Source organism: Scyliorhinus canicula, chromosome 5 (assembly GCF_902713615.1).
Source record: "Scyliorhinus canicula chromosome 5, sScyCan1.1, whole genome shotgun sequence".
Taxonomy (NCBI): Eukaryota; Metazoa; Chordata; class Chondrichthyes; order Carcharhiniformes; family Scyliorhinidae; genus Scyliorhinus; species Scyliorhinus canicula.
This window is the reverse complement of record NC_052150.1, coordinates 169,036,652-169,053,174: the sequence shown is the minus strand read 5'-3', so window position 1 is coordinate 169,053,174 and position 16,523 is coordinate 169,036,652. Positions and strand designations below refer to the sequence as shown.

Below are 16,523 nucleotides of genomic sequence, written 5' to 3'. Positions count from 1 at the left end.
AGGAGTCTGATGCAACCATTTGCCTGGATGAGTGCGAATCCACCAACATTCAAGAAGATTGACACCATCCAGGACAAATCAGCCAGCTTGATTGGCACCCCATACACAAACATTCAGCCCCTCCACCATCGAAACTTGTGTACCATCTGCAAGATGCACTTCAGGAACTCACCAAGGCTCCTGAGACATCAGGCTGGTTTCTTCGCCCACCCTGCCACATTTCTGCCTCGTCCCGCCAGCAGGGTTCTCCGTCAAGCTGGCCAGTTAGTGGGGTATCCCATTGTGGGGCAGCCCCACGCCATCTGGAAACCCCCCGGGCGCCAGCAAAATGGAGCATCCCACCGGCGGAAAATCCCACCCATGATCTTCCACACCCATGATGGCTACCAAATCAAAGGACAAGGGCAGCAGATACCTGGGAACACCATCACCAAGTCCCTCTCCGAGTCACTCACCATCCTGGCTTGGAAACATATCACCATTCCTTCACTGTCGCTGGGTCAAAATCCTGGACCCCTCTCCCTTACAGCGCTGTGGGTATACCTGCACTGAATTTATGGATGGGAAATAAATGCTGGCCTAGCCAGCAAAGCTCTCATCCCATAAATGATTTTACAAAATCACAGATGAGGTCATTTTCCAATGACATGTTCCCAAGCTCGAAGTAAACATACATGTGCATGCTATTTTCACTCCAGAGAATAAGGGTGGCTGGTGTTGGGACCTCCATCTCCCGATGAAAGTCTGTGATAGGAACAGGGACAGGTGGATGCCAAGTTCGGCAGTTTGGAAGAGCCATCTCCTTTCATTAGGACATCTAGTGGATGACTGTTGGCCCCTAAACCTCACTCCTCATCTGCCTTAATCCCCACCCAACTACCATGTCTTCTCTATTGCCACTCCTATCTTTCATTACCCCTACTATCTCCTATTCTCCCATACCTCCATGTACTTCATAGCCCCTCAAAGCTCCAATGCCTCCTGGCATTTTGATGGCGGATTTCAATGATGTTAAATTTTTTTTACAGGCATCAATGACCAAAAGAATCAGGTATGCTTTCTCTTCAAGGACGTCTGGGCGGGATTCTTCCCGCTCGGGGCCGGGCCGGAGAATCCCCGCAACCAGGCCACGCCGCCCTGATGCCTGCACGCAATTCTCCGTGGAGCGGAGAATCGGCGCTGGCGCATTTGGTGCGCCGCCAGTCGCGGGCCGTCGCTTCTCGGCCCGGGATGGGCCAAGTGGCCGCTCTAAAAAGGCAGGGTCGAGGGGACGGCCTCCGATGGGGCCTGGTCCGCGATCGGGACCCACCAATCGGCGGGCCGGCCTCTCACTCCCCGGGCCTATTTTCTTCCGCACCGGCCCCTGAACTCCCGCGTCATGTTGCGTCGGGGCCGGCGCGTTGAGGGAGGCCACCGCGCATGCACGGGTTTGTGCCGCCGCCACTGCGCATGCTCGGATCCCGCGGCACACAGTTCGCACTAGGATGGGAGGCTGGAGTGGCATGAACCACTCCAGTGCTGTGCTTGTCCCCTGTAGGGGCCAGAATTGGTACTCCCAGTGGCCCGTTCACGCCGTGGACACTCTGCCGCCGAATGAGAGAATCCCACCCCATATCTGGGCACCAGGAAGCAACTTGGTGCCCAACACAAAATGGTGCTCTCGTATTTGGATTATGCAGCTATGATGTACTTCAGAGAACAATGAGAGGAAGAGGCTTTGTACACTATGGAAACAGTTTCGCTGCTGCTGATGTCGTTTTATTTCTTTAGTCTATTAAGACTTCCAGGCTCTTTATTTTGCAGCTGCCCTTTCACTAAAGAAAGGATACAGAAGTCATCCTTCCATAGGATCAAACTGTTTTGAATTTATGTCAGAAAACTTTTATTTTCTCTATCATTTTCCTTTCATGCAGTTTTGATTGATCTGTCGTTTGGATGCTTGGCACCAAACATTCATCAATTCCTTCGGAGCATTTTCCTCTCTGGAACAATGACCAGCTTTGAAGTTCGTTAGTGCTTGATGTACTTTTCAAAGCTGTCTTACAATTATATCATAAGAGAATACAACCAGCCATCCAGGATTTTGGGCAGGATTCTCCGTAGGCTGATGCTGACATCACAAAACGCAGGTGCCGATTTGACGCCAAATCGCAATTCTCCATCACGTCGACAGAAGCATCAATGTGATCCGGAACGCACATGAAGTACACACCGCTTGCATGTAACTAACAGGTCCGACCCGGTATTCTCCGATGGGCCGAGTCCCTGACAGCGCAGTTCACTTGTGCTTTTAAAAATCAGGAAACCAGCATCGTGGCTGCTGAGGGAGAGAAAGGGAGTGCAGAAAGTGTCCAGAATCGCCATAATTTACTGACAGTTGTGCCGCTGGCCAGGGGCTTCTGTCAGGGTCGGGGGATGGTGGGTGAGTAGAGGAGGATGGCTTGGAGGTGGGTTGTGGCACCAGAGTGGACAGGCACAGAGCACCATTGCCACAGCTGGAAAAGGCAGGCATGCAGCTTCACACACTGCTGACAGCCCACTGTGAACTTAGTGCCATTAGTCGTATAGGTGTCCCCTCAGGCCATCTGGTTCACTAATGTCCTTCAGGGAAGGAAATCTGCCATCCTTACCTAGTCTGGCCCTACATGTGACTCCAGACCCACAGCAATGTGGTTGACTCATAATTGCCCCTTCAAGCGCGATTAGGGATGGGCAATAAATGCTGGCACAGCCTGCGATTCCCACGTCCCATGAACAAAAACAAACAGTGCCATCTTATTGGCTGGGATGAGTGTGCGTGGGGATTGTAATGTGTATATGGGGCTGCAGCTTGTCAGCCTGCCAAGAGCCAGTCACGGACACGGCAAATCTCACACTGTTTTTCATTGGAATCGATTGTGTTCCACATGGCACCAGTGCTAGCCCCTTCACAGTCGCTGAATCGATCTAGGTTCACCGCCACTTTTGCTGTCATGAAAGTCCACGAGTTCTGACCTGGCGTCAACACTTAGCACTGGAATCTCCATTCCAGCGGCTAATTGCCGGCTGAAATTGAGAATTCGTGGGCGTTTTACGACGCTAAAATTGGCGCTGAACCTTCACCGATTCCAGGACTTTGGACAAAGAGCAAAGACAATGGTTTTAATCACAGAATTAATAAGACACAGCAGGAGGCCATTTGGTCCTTCATGTCTGCACCAGCCCTCTGAATGAACAATTCACATAATGCTATTCCCCCACCTTCTCTCATAACTATAATAATAATAATCTTTATTGTCACAAGTAGGCTTACATTAACATTGCAATGAAGTTACTGTGAAAATCCCCTCATCGCCACATTCCAGCGCCTGTTCGGGTACAGAGAGGAAGAATTCATAATGTCCCATTCACCTAACAAGCATGTCTTTCGGGACTTGTGGGAGAAAACTAGAGCAACCCTGCACATCCTTTATTTTCAGATAACAACTTAATCCCTTTTGAATGCTTCCATTGAACCGGCCTCCACCACACTCTCAGGCAGTGCATTCCGGCCCCTAGCTCAATTGGCTAAGTGATGCAAAGCAAGGCCAGCAGTGCGATTTGATTTCCATACTGGCTTCTCAACCTTGCACCTCGCCTGAGGTGTGGTGATCCTCAGGTTAAATCACTACCAGTCAGCTCTCCCCGTCAAAAGGGGAAAGCAGCCTATGGTCATCTGGAACTATGGTGATTTTACCTTTATTCCAGACCCTAATCACTCGCTGCGTGAAAAGTTTTCCTCATATCACTATTGATTCTTTTATGAATTGCTTTAAATCTGTGCACTCTCATTCTCACTCCTTTCATGAGTGTGAACAGTTTCTCCCTATCTACTCTTGCCAGACACCTCATGATCTTGAATACTTCTAGCAAATGTCCTCTCAACCTTCTCTTCACAAAGGAAAACAGTCCCACCTGTGACATTATACAAATATTCAGCATGTGAAGAGTTAATTTATGTTAAGCCTAGCCACTAGAGCTAAGGAACAGCACTATAAATTGCACTGGCTCATAAGCGAAGGGGAAGAAATTAGGCTGGAGCTGACAAAGGTAAGATTCATAGTGTATTGCAGAGTTAGTTTTTTAATATAAATTTAGAGTACCCAATTAATTTTTTCTAATAAAAGGGGCAATTTAGCGTGGCCAATCCACCCATCCTGCATATCTTGCGGTTGTGGGGGCGAAACCCACGCAAACATGGGGAGAATGTGCAAACTCCACATGGACAGTGATCCAGAGCCGGGATCGAACCTGGGACCTTGGTGCTGTGAGGCAGCTGTGGTAACCACTGCGCCACCATGCTGCCCCTCTGCAGAGTTAGTTAATATAAAATAGTTATAATTAGTAGATCGAGATAGTGTTCGTGAGTGTAGTTTAATTCTTATATGTATGTTTGCTATTCAGAATAAGTATTTAGTAGTTTTAATAAAGTTTTCATAAAATTCGTTTAGTTCTTCAAAAGAGCTTTGTGATCACTAATCCTTCCATCCTGGAAACCCCTCACAAAGATCACCACAGCAACTTCTCCAAATATCTTCATAACTAAAGTTCTTCATCTCAGTAACCATTCTCATGAATATTTTCTGTACCATCTCCAGCCATTGCCTTCACACCCTTCCTAAAGTGCAGTGCAGAGAACCAGACTCTACCCAAGGTAAGGCCAAACCAGTGACTTATACAAGTTCAACATAACCTTCTTGCTCTTGTACTCTATACCCCTTTCAATGATTTAATCATAGAATCGCTACAGTGCAGAAGGAGGCCATTCGACCCATCGAGTCTGCAGCGACCCTCCGAAAGAGCACCCTAACTCGGCCCAATCTCCTGCCCAATCCCTGTAACTCCACCTAACCTTTGGACAGTTCTGGTTTGTACACCCTGCCAATTTAGTTTAACCCCTCTGCAATAGCACTAGCAAAATGCCCCGCAAGGAATTCCTGGCTATATTCAAGTGCCACCAGTCCGGGGTCTGAAAAGGTCCCATCTCTCCCAGAGCCGGTCCCAAGTCCCAGTGACCTAAAACCTTCCTTCCCGTACTATCTTTCCAGCCAAGCATCCATCTGCATTATGCTTCTATTTCTGTACTCGCACATGGTACTGGGAATGAAATCTACTTTTGAGGACCTGCTAGTTAGTTTTCTACCTAGTTCCCCAAATTCAGACTGCAGCACCACATCTCTGTTTCTGTCTACGTCATTGGTACCAATGTGGACCACAACTGCTGGCTGTTCACCCTTCCCTCTCAGGATTTTCGGCTGCCGCTCAATTACATGATTGTCCTTGGCTCCGGTAGCCATAGAAACACTGAACTATTCCCCTAAATATTGAATACCTATCACCATTGCAGACTTCCTTGTACCCTGCTGTAGAGCTGGTCCACCCATGGACTTGGCTCTGGCTGTACTCCCTAGATGAACTATTTTTCCCCATCTGTATTCAGAACTGAAACCTTGTTGGAGAGTGGGATACACACGGGGACTTCTGCTTTATCTGTCTGTTCCTTTTAGACTGCCACCCATTCCATCTCTCGCTGCCGACTATTAGCTGCGGGTGAGCACATCTGAAAGCCTGCTATCCAAGTAGATCTCAGCCTCATGGATGCACCTCATGGGCTCATGAATGCCCCATGGAAGAATGGGGGCATAGATTTAAGGTAAGGGGCAGGAGGTGCAGAGGGGATGTGAGGAAACCTATTTACCCAGAGGGTGGTGGGAGTTTGAAAAATCGTTGCCTGAAAAGGGTGGTGGAGGCAGAGATCCCCACAACATTTAAGAATTTAAATGTGCGCTTGCGATCCCAAGGCATACAAAGCTATGGGCCACGTGCTGGAAAATTGGATTAGAATGGTTAGGTAGTTTTGATTGGCGCAGACGCAATGCGCCGAAGGGCCTTTTCGGTGCTGTATGATTTTAGGGCTCTATGGCCTCAGTGATGCCAGCTGCTGCTCAAGTTACAAAATCTGGAGCTCAAGTTGGACAATAAAAATACTAATAATAACCTTTATTGTCACAAGTAGGCTTATATTAACACTGCAAATTAGGTTACTGCGAAAATCCCTGAGTCCCCAAATTTCGGCACCTGTTCGGGTACACAGAGGGAGAATTCAGAATGTCCAATTCACCCAACAGCAGGTCTTTCGGGACTTGTGGGGGGGAAACCGGAGCACCCGGAGAAAACCCACGCAGACACGGGGAGAACGTGCAGACTCCGCAGATACAGCGACCCAACCATGGAATCGGATCTGGGACTCTGGCGCTGTGAAGCAACAGTGTTAACCACTGTGCTACTTTGTCAAACTAGCCACAGCATACCCTGCTTGCGTCTCAGCCCAGGAACCATCGGGGCATGACGATCCAGGTCTGCGCTGCAGATTTTAAACTCCTGCCAAATAGTTCCTATTGAGCCAGCCTCCATCTACTCAATAGGGCAACTCATATTCCATGACCCGTGGCCCTCATGGTCGGCGTAACACTACTCATTAATACTGACCATGTGACCAACATTAAGTACACGCTACTAGTGGTAATACACCTTACTTAAGAATAAAAGAAAAGCTTCGCCGGCTATTCATTTGTTCTTGTCCCCAATATTTAATTGCAGGAAATTTCTGCTCTTCCGGTGTTGAATGCTGGACCAGCTGTCAGGTTATTGAAGGCGAGTGGCCTTTAGGGCAGCACGGTAGCACAAGTGGATAGTACTGTGGCTTCACAGCGCCGGGGTCCCAGGTTCTATTCCCCACTGGGTCACTGTCTGTGGGGCGTATGCATGTTCTCCCCATGTCTGTGTGGGTTTCCTCCGGGTTCTCTGGTTTCCTCCCACAATCCAAAGACATGCAGGTTAGGTGGATTGGCCATGCTAAATTGCCCTTAGTGACCAAAAAGGTTAGGAGGGGGTTATTGGGTTACGGGGATACGGTGGAAGTGAGGGCTTAAGTGGGTCGGTGCAGACTCGATGGGCCGAATGGCCTACTTCTGCACTGTATGCTCTATGAGTGAAGGATCATGGCAGGTGCTGGTGAGGTAGAGTTGGGTGTCATCAGCATATATATGAAAACTGCAACGGTGTTTCCTGATGATGTTGCTGACAGGTAAGCATGTCATAAAAATATTACTCGTTCAATTTTTGTTATCGTCAAGAATAATTTCTGGGTTAGAATTATGTATCCTTCTCTGAGCAATAAAACAACATGAGCTGCTCATAGCTATAAACTGCGTTAATCTCACTAATAAATCCAAATGGGAAGTGAGCCAAGGCCCCAAAAGAGTGATCAAATTCACTGCTTATATGTCAACATTTCCTCAGGCTTCATGTCATTTATAATGAAAACGTGTTTACGTGCACAAAACCTTCTGTGTCAGCAATTTACTTATATGCTGATTCACAGCTGTGGTTGAGATTTAGTCAGATTGAGAATGGCACCTAAGACAATGTTAGGCAATATCTAATGTGCCAGTGAAAGGAGCTTCAATGAAATGTGGAGCACTCTGCTTGCTGGTAAGCAATGATAAGGCATTGCATTTTAACTTTAAATTCTATTTATTGAAGCTATCATTGTCGACAGAAGAAAACAGGAAATAACAGCTGATGTTTTGATCAGATAAGCTTAAGTAAAATGCGCACAGAGACATAAAATTATTGGAATTTTACCACACAATTGGAGGCCATACAGCCCATTGTATCTTCCTGATCTCTGAAAGTGTTACTCACAATTCTTTCCTCATACCCTTTTCATATTTTTCTCTTCAATGGTTTTAAATATCCGCCATTAGTTCAAGCCATTTCCCAACACACTTCTGAAAGAATGATTTCTCCTGTTCTTTTTGTGATGATCTTAAATTTAATTGGTCATTCACTGACTAGTGAAAATACTGGTAAAAGCAAGGCCCATAAAATTGGGCACGATGGCCCTGCATTTGCATGTGTCCACTCCAGCAATGCAAGGGCACCTGAGCTGGTGCCAGTGATTATTCCTGACTTCTCCAGAGTATTTGGGTCAGGAGAGATCACCTCACTCACATGGCAGTGATGGGCACCCGAGTTATCAGGATGTGCTGGGTACACGAGTAAATATTGCTGTTCCAATCAGGCAATGGTACTATATCTGGGGTTTTGCAGGCTCGGCCCATCCCCCACCCCTAATACCCACATAGCCACCAACACATTAGAATTTGTAATTTGCATTTTTACACAAATGATTAGCTAATATTCCCAATCTCCCCAAAAGTAGCCTAAAACAGCGAATACAATGGAAGACAAAATTGTAGCAGTAATAATAGCGAATGGATCACAGGAATTCTCATGGATCAGTTAATAGGTATGTAATCCAAAATATCATGCAGTGAACAGTCAAAGGCAAAGAGGCAGGGTCCACAGAACTCACATGACAAAGCAAATTCTGAGAAGGAGAATGAAGATCATGAGTTTGAACACATTATGCGAGCCACAAGGAGCTTTAGTCCTGCTGAAGATTCAATTTAACTCTGCAATACTAGATGGTTGCAATTCAACTTGATGTGGGGCAAATTGGTTAAAATATTATCTTGATTCAAGAAGTGGTGAGAATTGATACAGAATTAAGGAATATAATTCTTTAGGAACAGCTTAAGTGCCTCTCTATATCTCTGCCTCACTTTCACTTTCCTCCTTTAATGATATTCCTTAAAAGCTACCTTATTGACCAAACCTTTGGTCATCTGACCATATGTTTCTCCAATTGGTAAGATTTTGGAGTCTGTTATTAAAGATGACATTGCGAAGTACTTGGAAGTGCATGGTAAAATAGGACTGAGTCAGCACGGCTTTGTCAAAGGGAGGTCGTATCTGACAAATCTGTTAGAGTTCTTTGAGGAGGTAACAAGGAAGTTAAACAACCAGTGGACGTGATTTATTTAGATTTCCAGAAGGCCTTTGACAAGGTGCGGCATAGGAGACTGTTAAATAAGTTAAGAGCTCATGGTGTTCAGGGTAAGATCCTGGCATGGATAGAGGATTGGTTGACTGACAGAAGGCAGAGAATCGGGATAAAGGGGTCTTTTTCAGGAAGGCAGCCGGCGACTTGTGGTGTGCCTCAGGGGTCTGTGTTGGGACTATAACTGTTTACAATATAAACAATACAAAGTCTGGTCAGGCTACTACAAGGTCACCAGTCAGATCAGTATAGTGTCAACCCACAGCTGAATATGTATAGCAGTTCTATAGTTGAATAAAACGGTGTTGGATCTTCTCCAGTGTTAGACGTCTGTTTCTAACTTCCTTGCATCGACTGCAGTCCACATCGAACCAACCAGCCTAACACATCATGGTACCAGAGTGGTACTGATCTTGATGGACCTACCTTGAGTGAATCAGCATTCACCAGCAAGCAGTCATCCAGCAAAATGGAAAACATCCAGCCTCCTCTGCAACTCCGTATCTCCAACAGCCTCGGCGCCAACTGGAAAATCTTCAAGCAAAAGTTCCCCTTGCACATCGAGGCCTCCGACCTTGAGGCAGCATCGGATGCCAGAAAGATCGCGCTATTTCTCTCCACTGCGGGGGATCACGCCATCCATATCTACAACTCCCTTACATTCGCCGACGGTGAAGACAAAACAAAATTCAAAACAGTCCTGCTGAAGTTCAACAGCCACTGCAACATTGAGGTGAATGAGAGCTTTAAACGGTACATCTTCCCGCAGAGGCTTCAGTGTAAGGATGAACCTTTTCAGTCCTTCTTGACCCATCTCCGCATCCTAGCGCAGTCATGTAACTATGACTCGACGGCTGATTCTATGATCCGGGATCAGATCGTTTTCGAGGTCCACTCCGACTCCCTGCTGCAGCAGCTCCTTAAAATCAAACAGTTGACCCTCTCTGTCGCTATTGAGACGCGCGTTGTCCATGAGCATGCCAAGAATCGTTACTCCCACATCAGAGCGTCAGAAACTGCAAAGCTGGCCTCCCATGAGGCGGAAAGGGTGCAGGCAATTGCACAGATACAGGGCCTGAGCATCGAGGAGAGTGGCCGTTTCGCGTGCTTTTCCCTGATCCCTACGCATGCGCGCCACGAGCGAGTGGACGACAAGACCGACAACCCGACTGCGCAGGCGCGTACGTCGACCAACCGCTCTGCACATGCGTGATGGCGCACGGAACACGCTGACGTCAGCGTCATGACGTGTCCAAATTGTGGCTCTGCCCACTTAAAGCGGCAATGTCCGGCAAAAGGACGCCGATGTCTCCAGTGTGGCAAACTTGGCCACACGCACCCCTTTGCAGATCTGCTCCACCGCTCAGCAGCCAGCGATCCCAGCTGCGGCGCAAAAGTGTCCGCTCAATACAGCAAGGCATGCCAGATTCTAATCCCCACAGCCCAACGGACCCTGATGCTGACTGCCTCACGTCTCCATATCGGGTGGGCATCATAACCACACATGAGCTGCCTCCACCACACCTGCGCAACGCCTCTCAATCCTCAGTGTGGATCCAGACGATGACTGGTGTGCTGTCCTCACAGTTAACAAGGCTTGCATCCGATTTAAACTGGACACCGGCGCGTTTGCGAACCTCATCTCACAATCCAACCTCAACACCATCCAGGCCCGACCAAGCATTCTTCCACCGACCTGCCAGCTCCTTGACTACAATGGCAATGCCATAGCTGGCAGTGGCTCGTGTCAACTAGGGGTATCCAACAAGGCAACATTACGGTTTGAAATCGTCAGGCCTGACAGGGCATGCCTGCTCGGTGCTCGCGCCTGCAAGCTCCTGAACCTGGTTCAGCGAGTCCACACCATGTCATCGTCACCGGCGACGGCCTCGCCCGATGGAAATTTGCAAGCCGACATAGACGACATTATCACGCAGTACCACAGCATATTCGATGGAATGGGCACGCACTCAAGCCGAACGCCACCCCTGTAATTCATGCACCACGCCGGGTGCCGGTAACCCTCAAGGGTCGTCTGAAAAAGCAACTACAGGACCTCCAAGACCAGGGCATCATTTCGAAGGTCACAGAGCCAACAGACTAGGTCAGCTCCATGGTCTGCGTAAAGAGGCCATCAGGGTAGCTCCGCATTTGCATTGATCCTAAGGATCTAAACCGCAACATCATGCGGGAGCATCACCCAATCCCGAAACGTGAAGAGTTGACCAGTGAGATGGCTCATGCCAAATTCTTCACTAAGCTGGACGCCTTCAGGGGCTTTTGGCAAATACAGCTGGACGCGTCCAGTCGCAAGCTGTGCACGTTCAACACCCCGTTCGGTCGCTACTGCTACAACCGCATGCCTTTCGGCATCATATCTGCCTCCGAAGTGTTTCACCACATCATGGAGCAGATGATGGAGGGCATCAAGGGGTGTGAGTATACATGGACGACGTGATTATCTGGTCCACAACGCCCCAGGAACACATCACTCGCCTCAAGCAGGTCTTCCAGCGAATTCATGAACATGGTCTCCAGCTCAACAGGGCCAAGTGCGAATTTGGTCAATCAGATATTAAGTTTCTAGGTGACCACATCTCGCAGCAGGGCATGCGGCCAGATGCCGACAAGGTCTTGGCGATCAACGGCATGAAGACCCCGGAGGACAAAAAGGCGGTCCTCCTCTTCCTCGGGATGGTCAACTTTCTCGGGAAATTCATTCCCAATATGGCATCCCACACGACGGCCCTCCGCCATCTCATCAAGAAGTCAACGGAATTCGAGTGGCTGCCCACACATTAAGTGGAAAGGCGTGAGCTGAAGGCAAAGCTCACCACAGCCCCAGTTCTGGCATTCTTCAACCCAACCAAGGAAACCAAGATATCAACTGATGCAAGCCAGCACGGCATTGGGGCGATGCTCCTCCAGCGAGATGACTACTCATCCTGGGCTCCAGTGGCATATGCCTCCAGGGCCATGACTCCCACTGAGCAACGGTATGCCCAGATCGAAAAGGAGTGTCTGGGTCTCCTGACAGGAATAGTCAAGTTTCATGAATACGTTTACGGCCTGCCGAAATTCACAGTGGAAACGGACCACAGGCCTCTAGTCCACATAATCCAGAAGGATTTAAATGACATGACACCTCGGTTACAGTGAATTCTTCTTCGACTCCGCCAATATGACTTCGAACTTGTCTACACGCCAGGCAAAGAGCTGATCATTGCAGATGCCCTATCCTGGTTCATCACCACACTGTGTGAACAAGGTGACTTCATCTGCCACAGAAGCGCAAGTGCAATTGCATGCCACCACCTCCCAGCCTCTGACGAACGGGTGGTCCAAATTTGTGAGGAAATGGTCAAAGATCCTCTACTGCAGCGTGTGATGCAACACCTTACCCATGGCTGGCCGAAGGGACAATGTCCCCAATTCTTTAATGTGAAAGACGAGCTGACGGTTGTGGAGGGAATCCTTCTGAAACTCAACAGGATCATTATTCCTCAGAGCATGCAGGCTATGGTGCTGGGTCAACTCCATGAGGGTCACCTTGGAGTCGAGAAGTGCCGACGCAGAGCTCGGGAGGCGGTTTATTGGCCGGGCATTAACCAGGACATTGCCAACACGGTCCTCAACTGCCCCACCTGTCAGAAGTTTCAACCGGCTCAACCCAAGGAAACATTGCAACAGCACGAGATCGTGACCACTCTGTGGTCCAAAGTAGGTGTAGACCTTTTCCAAGCCAAGGGGCGTGACTACGTACTCCTGGTCGGCTACTTCTCCAGTTACTCAGAAGTAGTGAAACTGTCCGACCTCACGTCGAAGGCGGTCATCAAAGCAGCAAAGAAACATTCGCCAGGCACGGGATATTGCTCACGGTAATGAGCGACAACAGTCCATGCTTTTACAGTCAGGAATGGTCTGATTTTGCACAGTCCTACAACTTCCACCACATTACCTCCAGTCCCCACCACCCGCAATCAAACGGGAAGGCCGAGAAAGGGGTCCATATTGTCAAGCGGTTGCTGTGCAAAGCTGCAGACTCAGGTTCCGACTTCAACCTGGCAATGCTGGCATACAGGGCAACCCCACTGTCTACTGGGTTGTCTCCAGCGCAGATGCTCATGAATCGCACTCTGAGGACCACAGTTCCAGCCATGTTCCCCACCTTGACCACCTCACGGTTTTACAAAAAATGCAGTAGTCCCGGGCCCAACAGAAGGCCACATATGATACTCATACCACGGATCTACCCGAGCTGGCCCCAACTGATCATGTTCATGTCCAGTTGCCTGAGGGTGGCTGGTCAGCCACAGCTGTTGTTGTCAAACAAGTTGCCCTACTACATACCTCAGTATTTATTTAACTAAAAAAAGGGAGAGGTCATAATATCCACTCATGTATATAATGAGATGCAGACAGGCAGTGATTGACACATAGGATGACCAGTAAACATACAACACAGTACAGCCAATCACCAGACAGGACACTACCACTATAAAGCCAGAGGGCACTAGGTTTCCCACTCTCTCAGGACCCAGCTTCTAAGACAGTCAGAGTCCATGAGCTAGCAAGTGCAAACACCATGCGGTAGCTAGTAAGTCTGGTCAGGCTACTACGAAGTCACCAGTCAGGTCAGTATAGTGTCGACCCACAGCTGAATATGTATAGCAGTTCTATAGTTGAATAACACAGTGTTGGATCTTCTACAGTGTTAGACGTCTGTTTCTAACTTCCCTGCATCGAGTGCAGTCCACATCGAACCAACCTGCCTAACACATCACATGATCCTTCTGCTCTAGCTTCGCCAGTCTCAAGCCACAGATTCCCACATGTTGGTGATTCATTTTTTTCAGGGAGGCTTGGAGGACATTCCTGAAACTTTTCCGTCCTGGTCACTGTATGCTGTAACAAAGCTTGAAGTGTGGAAGGAAGGTGAATGGCTCCTCAAGTCCGGGAAGAAGTCAACCTCGCCAGGTGCTCACCACTTATATATAGCCATGAAACATGATCCAAATTCCCACTGGTGGGTGCTTGAATTGCAGGGGAGCAAGATTCTGTTGTGTTGGCCTTTTGATGAGCATTCATGAAATGCAAATAGGGTTCTTGACATTGCTCCACGGAACACTCAACCCATCTTTAAGCCACCATGAAGTCTAGGAGAACATGAATCTAAACTTATTTCCCAGCATTGGAATACTGACTTTTGGCATCACACCAGGTCTTGCTCCCCCACCCGCCATGATTCTACTCTATGTTTTATGTATGTGCAGTGCCACTTTCATACGTGCTTCACTTTGATGCTAGTGTATGATGTAGCTGATACTAATCTCGGGTTATACCTCAGTGATGGGAGTGCATGATATAACATTAACGTTCAGGACTATTGCGAGCTTCACAGATGTGCAAGATGACTTGTTAGCCAGGTTTCAGAAGGAGACGCTGCTCCTTTGATGAATGTACTTATGCCTTTGCCTGTATATTGCGGTGCCAGTCCACCAGCAGGAGTATATATTTCCAGTGCATCTTGGCCAACATCTCTCCATTGTTCCTACTTTCATTACAAACTCAAAACATACTGTGGAATTTTCAAAGGAAAATCCATTGTGCCATGCCGGAAATGGTGGGGATGAAAAAAGGCACAAAGACATTTATCAAACCAGTTTTGTTTTTAAATTGGGTCAGAAATTATCTACAACCGATTTTTGAAATGCTCCTGCCTTCTTCAGAGAATTTAAAGTAATGCAGTTATGGAATTATAGACAATATTTTGACATACTTACATTTCATTGGGCAAAGTCCCCACATGGCATCAGTATAGTCTGAAGTAGTTGCACACCAAAGCAAGCCATCAGATCTGCCCACAGTAGTACAGTCTGTATACCACACCCCATCGTACTTGAAAGGAATTACACATGGTTGTCCATTTGAATTTCCAAATATTGTAAATAAATCTGAAAGAGAAATAGGATTCTGAAGAACTGTTATGTCAAAAATTGCGACTTTAAAGGCCATTAGATTGTCAAGCATGACTTACTGGCGCACAGTTACCCAATTTATCCTTCTCTCTCTTCTTGACCAAGTATGTTACACTGCGCACTCTCCATTGCTATGGCACAATTTGTATTTTTAAAGAGGAAGTGTGGTCAGCACCTCTAGTATCTCTTCCCTGGGTTTTCTTTCATGAATAGGGTACATGACATCAAGGATTTACCCATCTTGAGTTCTAATTTTTCAGAGCTAATTTCTTTCTACAGTTATCTCAAATAATTGGTCCATTAGCTTTTCTCTATATACTTATCTTGTCATTTCCTTAATTAGTTTGAGACATTCATTACTGGCCCTCAGTCCTTTTAATTATACTTTTTAGTTTTCATATTGCGGTGATTCTCACTTTAAGGCAACACAGCAGAGTAAGGGTCACCTGGCTTAGGGGACCAACAGGGACTCAGTAGGTAATCACCGCAGGAGGTGGAACCCTCTTAGGCAGGATACATGTATGGAGCTAGGTAAAGCCATAAAGTTGCTGTTTTCGTAATAATAAATTCTCCCTATATTCACAAATGAAGTCTGTGAAAGTGCATCATTACATAAATTCTGATTACTTCCTTTTACATTTTCGATTTTGTCCGTCTAATTTTTTTTTACATATGCCCACAATATTAATTAATTTTAATATTATTAGCTCTAACATTTATATAATCATGGAATCAAACCCCTACAATGCAGAAGGAGACGATTTGGCCCATCGAGTCTGCACCGACCCTTCGAAAGAGAACCCTGCCTCAGCCAATATCCCGCCCTATTCCCAGCTAACCTTTGGACACTTAGGGGCAATTAATCATGGCCAATCCACCTAACCTGCACATTGTTTGACTGTGGGACGGAACCAGAGCACCCGGGGAAAACCCACGCAGACACAGGAAGAATGTGCAAACTCCAAGCAGAAAGTCACCTGAAATTGGAACTGAACTCAGGTCCCTGGCACTGTGAGGCAGCAGTGCTAACGACTGAGTCATGCTGCCACAATGATATGTCTTTTCTTCAAGGGTTAGGTTTTGCTTAGCTACAGAACTCTGTTTATTGATGTAGTCCTTTTGGTCCTGTTGGAGCATATTCTAATAGATAGTCTGCCACCTCGCATTTTGAACATTTTCCACAGCTGGGAACACGAGTAGAACTTTGAATCTGTTCTGCCTTTCAAGGAGATAATGATTAATCTGCAGTTTAATTTTCTTTCTCTGCCTTTTCCCCAGGTACCTTAATATCTTTGAATAACAACATCCATTGTATCAGTTTTAAAATTAACAGTTCATCAAGCACGAGTTGTTGTTTGTGAGGAGGTCCATATTTCTACAACCGTTTACAGCAAGAATTGTTTCCTAATTTTACTCCTGAAGGGTCTGGCTGTAATTTATTTACTCTGATCCTGATCCCATGCATCCCAACTAGTAAAAAAATAGGGTAGATAGACAAAACAAAACTATCTTTTTAAATGTTTTTAGAGTATCTAGTTATTTATTTTTCCCCAATTAAGGGGCAATTTAGTGTGGCTAATCCACCTAACCTGCACATCTTTGGGTTGTGGGGGTGAAAC

At 47.1% G+C, this 16,523-nt stretch overlaps 1 protein-coding gene across 1 annotated transcript in view; it reads right to left on the bottom strand.

Annotated features, from left to right (window-relative positions):
• mrc1a (mannose receptor, C type 1a) overlaps nucleotides 1-16,523 on the bottom strand; it is a 213,876-nt gene that overhangs the window by 180,184 nt on the left and 17,169 nt on the right. The window contains exon 3 of the mRNA XM_038798045.1: nucleotides 14,710-14,880. Within this exon, the coding sequence (XP_038653973.1) occupies nucleotides 14,710-14,880 (171 nt within the window). The remainder of the gene's footprint in view (nucleotides 1-14,709; nucleotides 14,881-16,523) is intronic.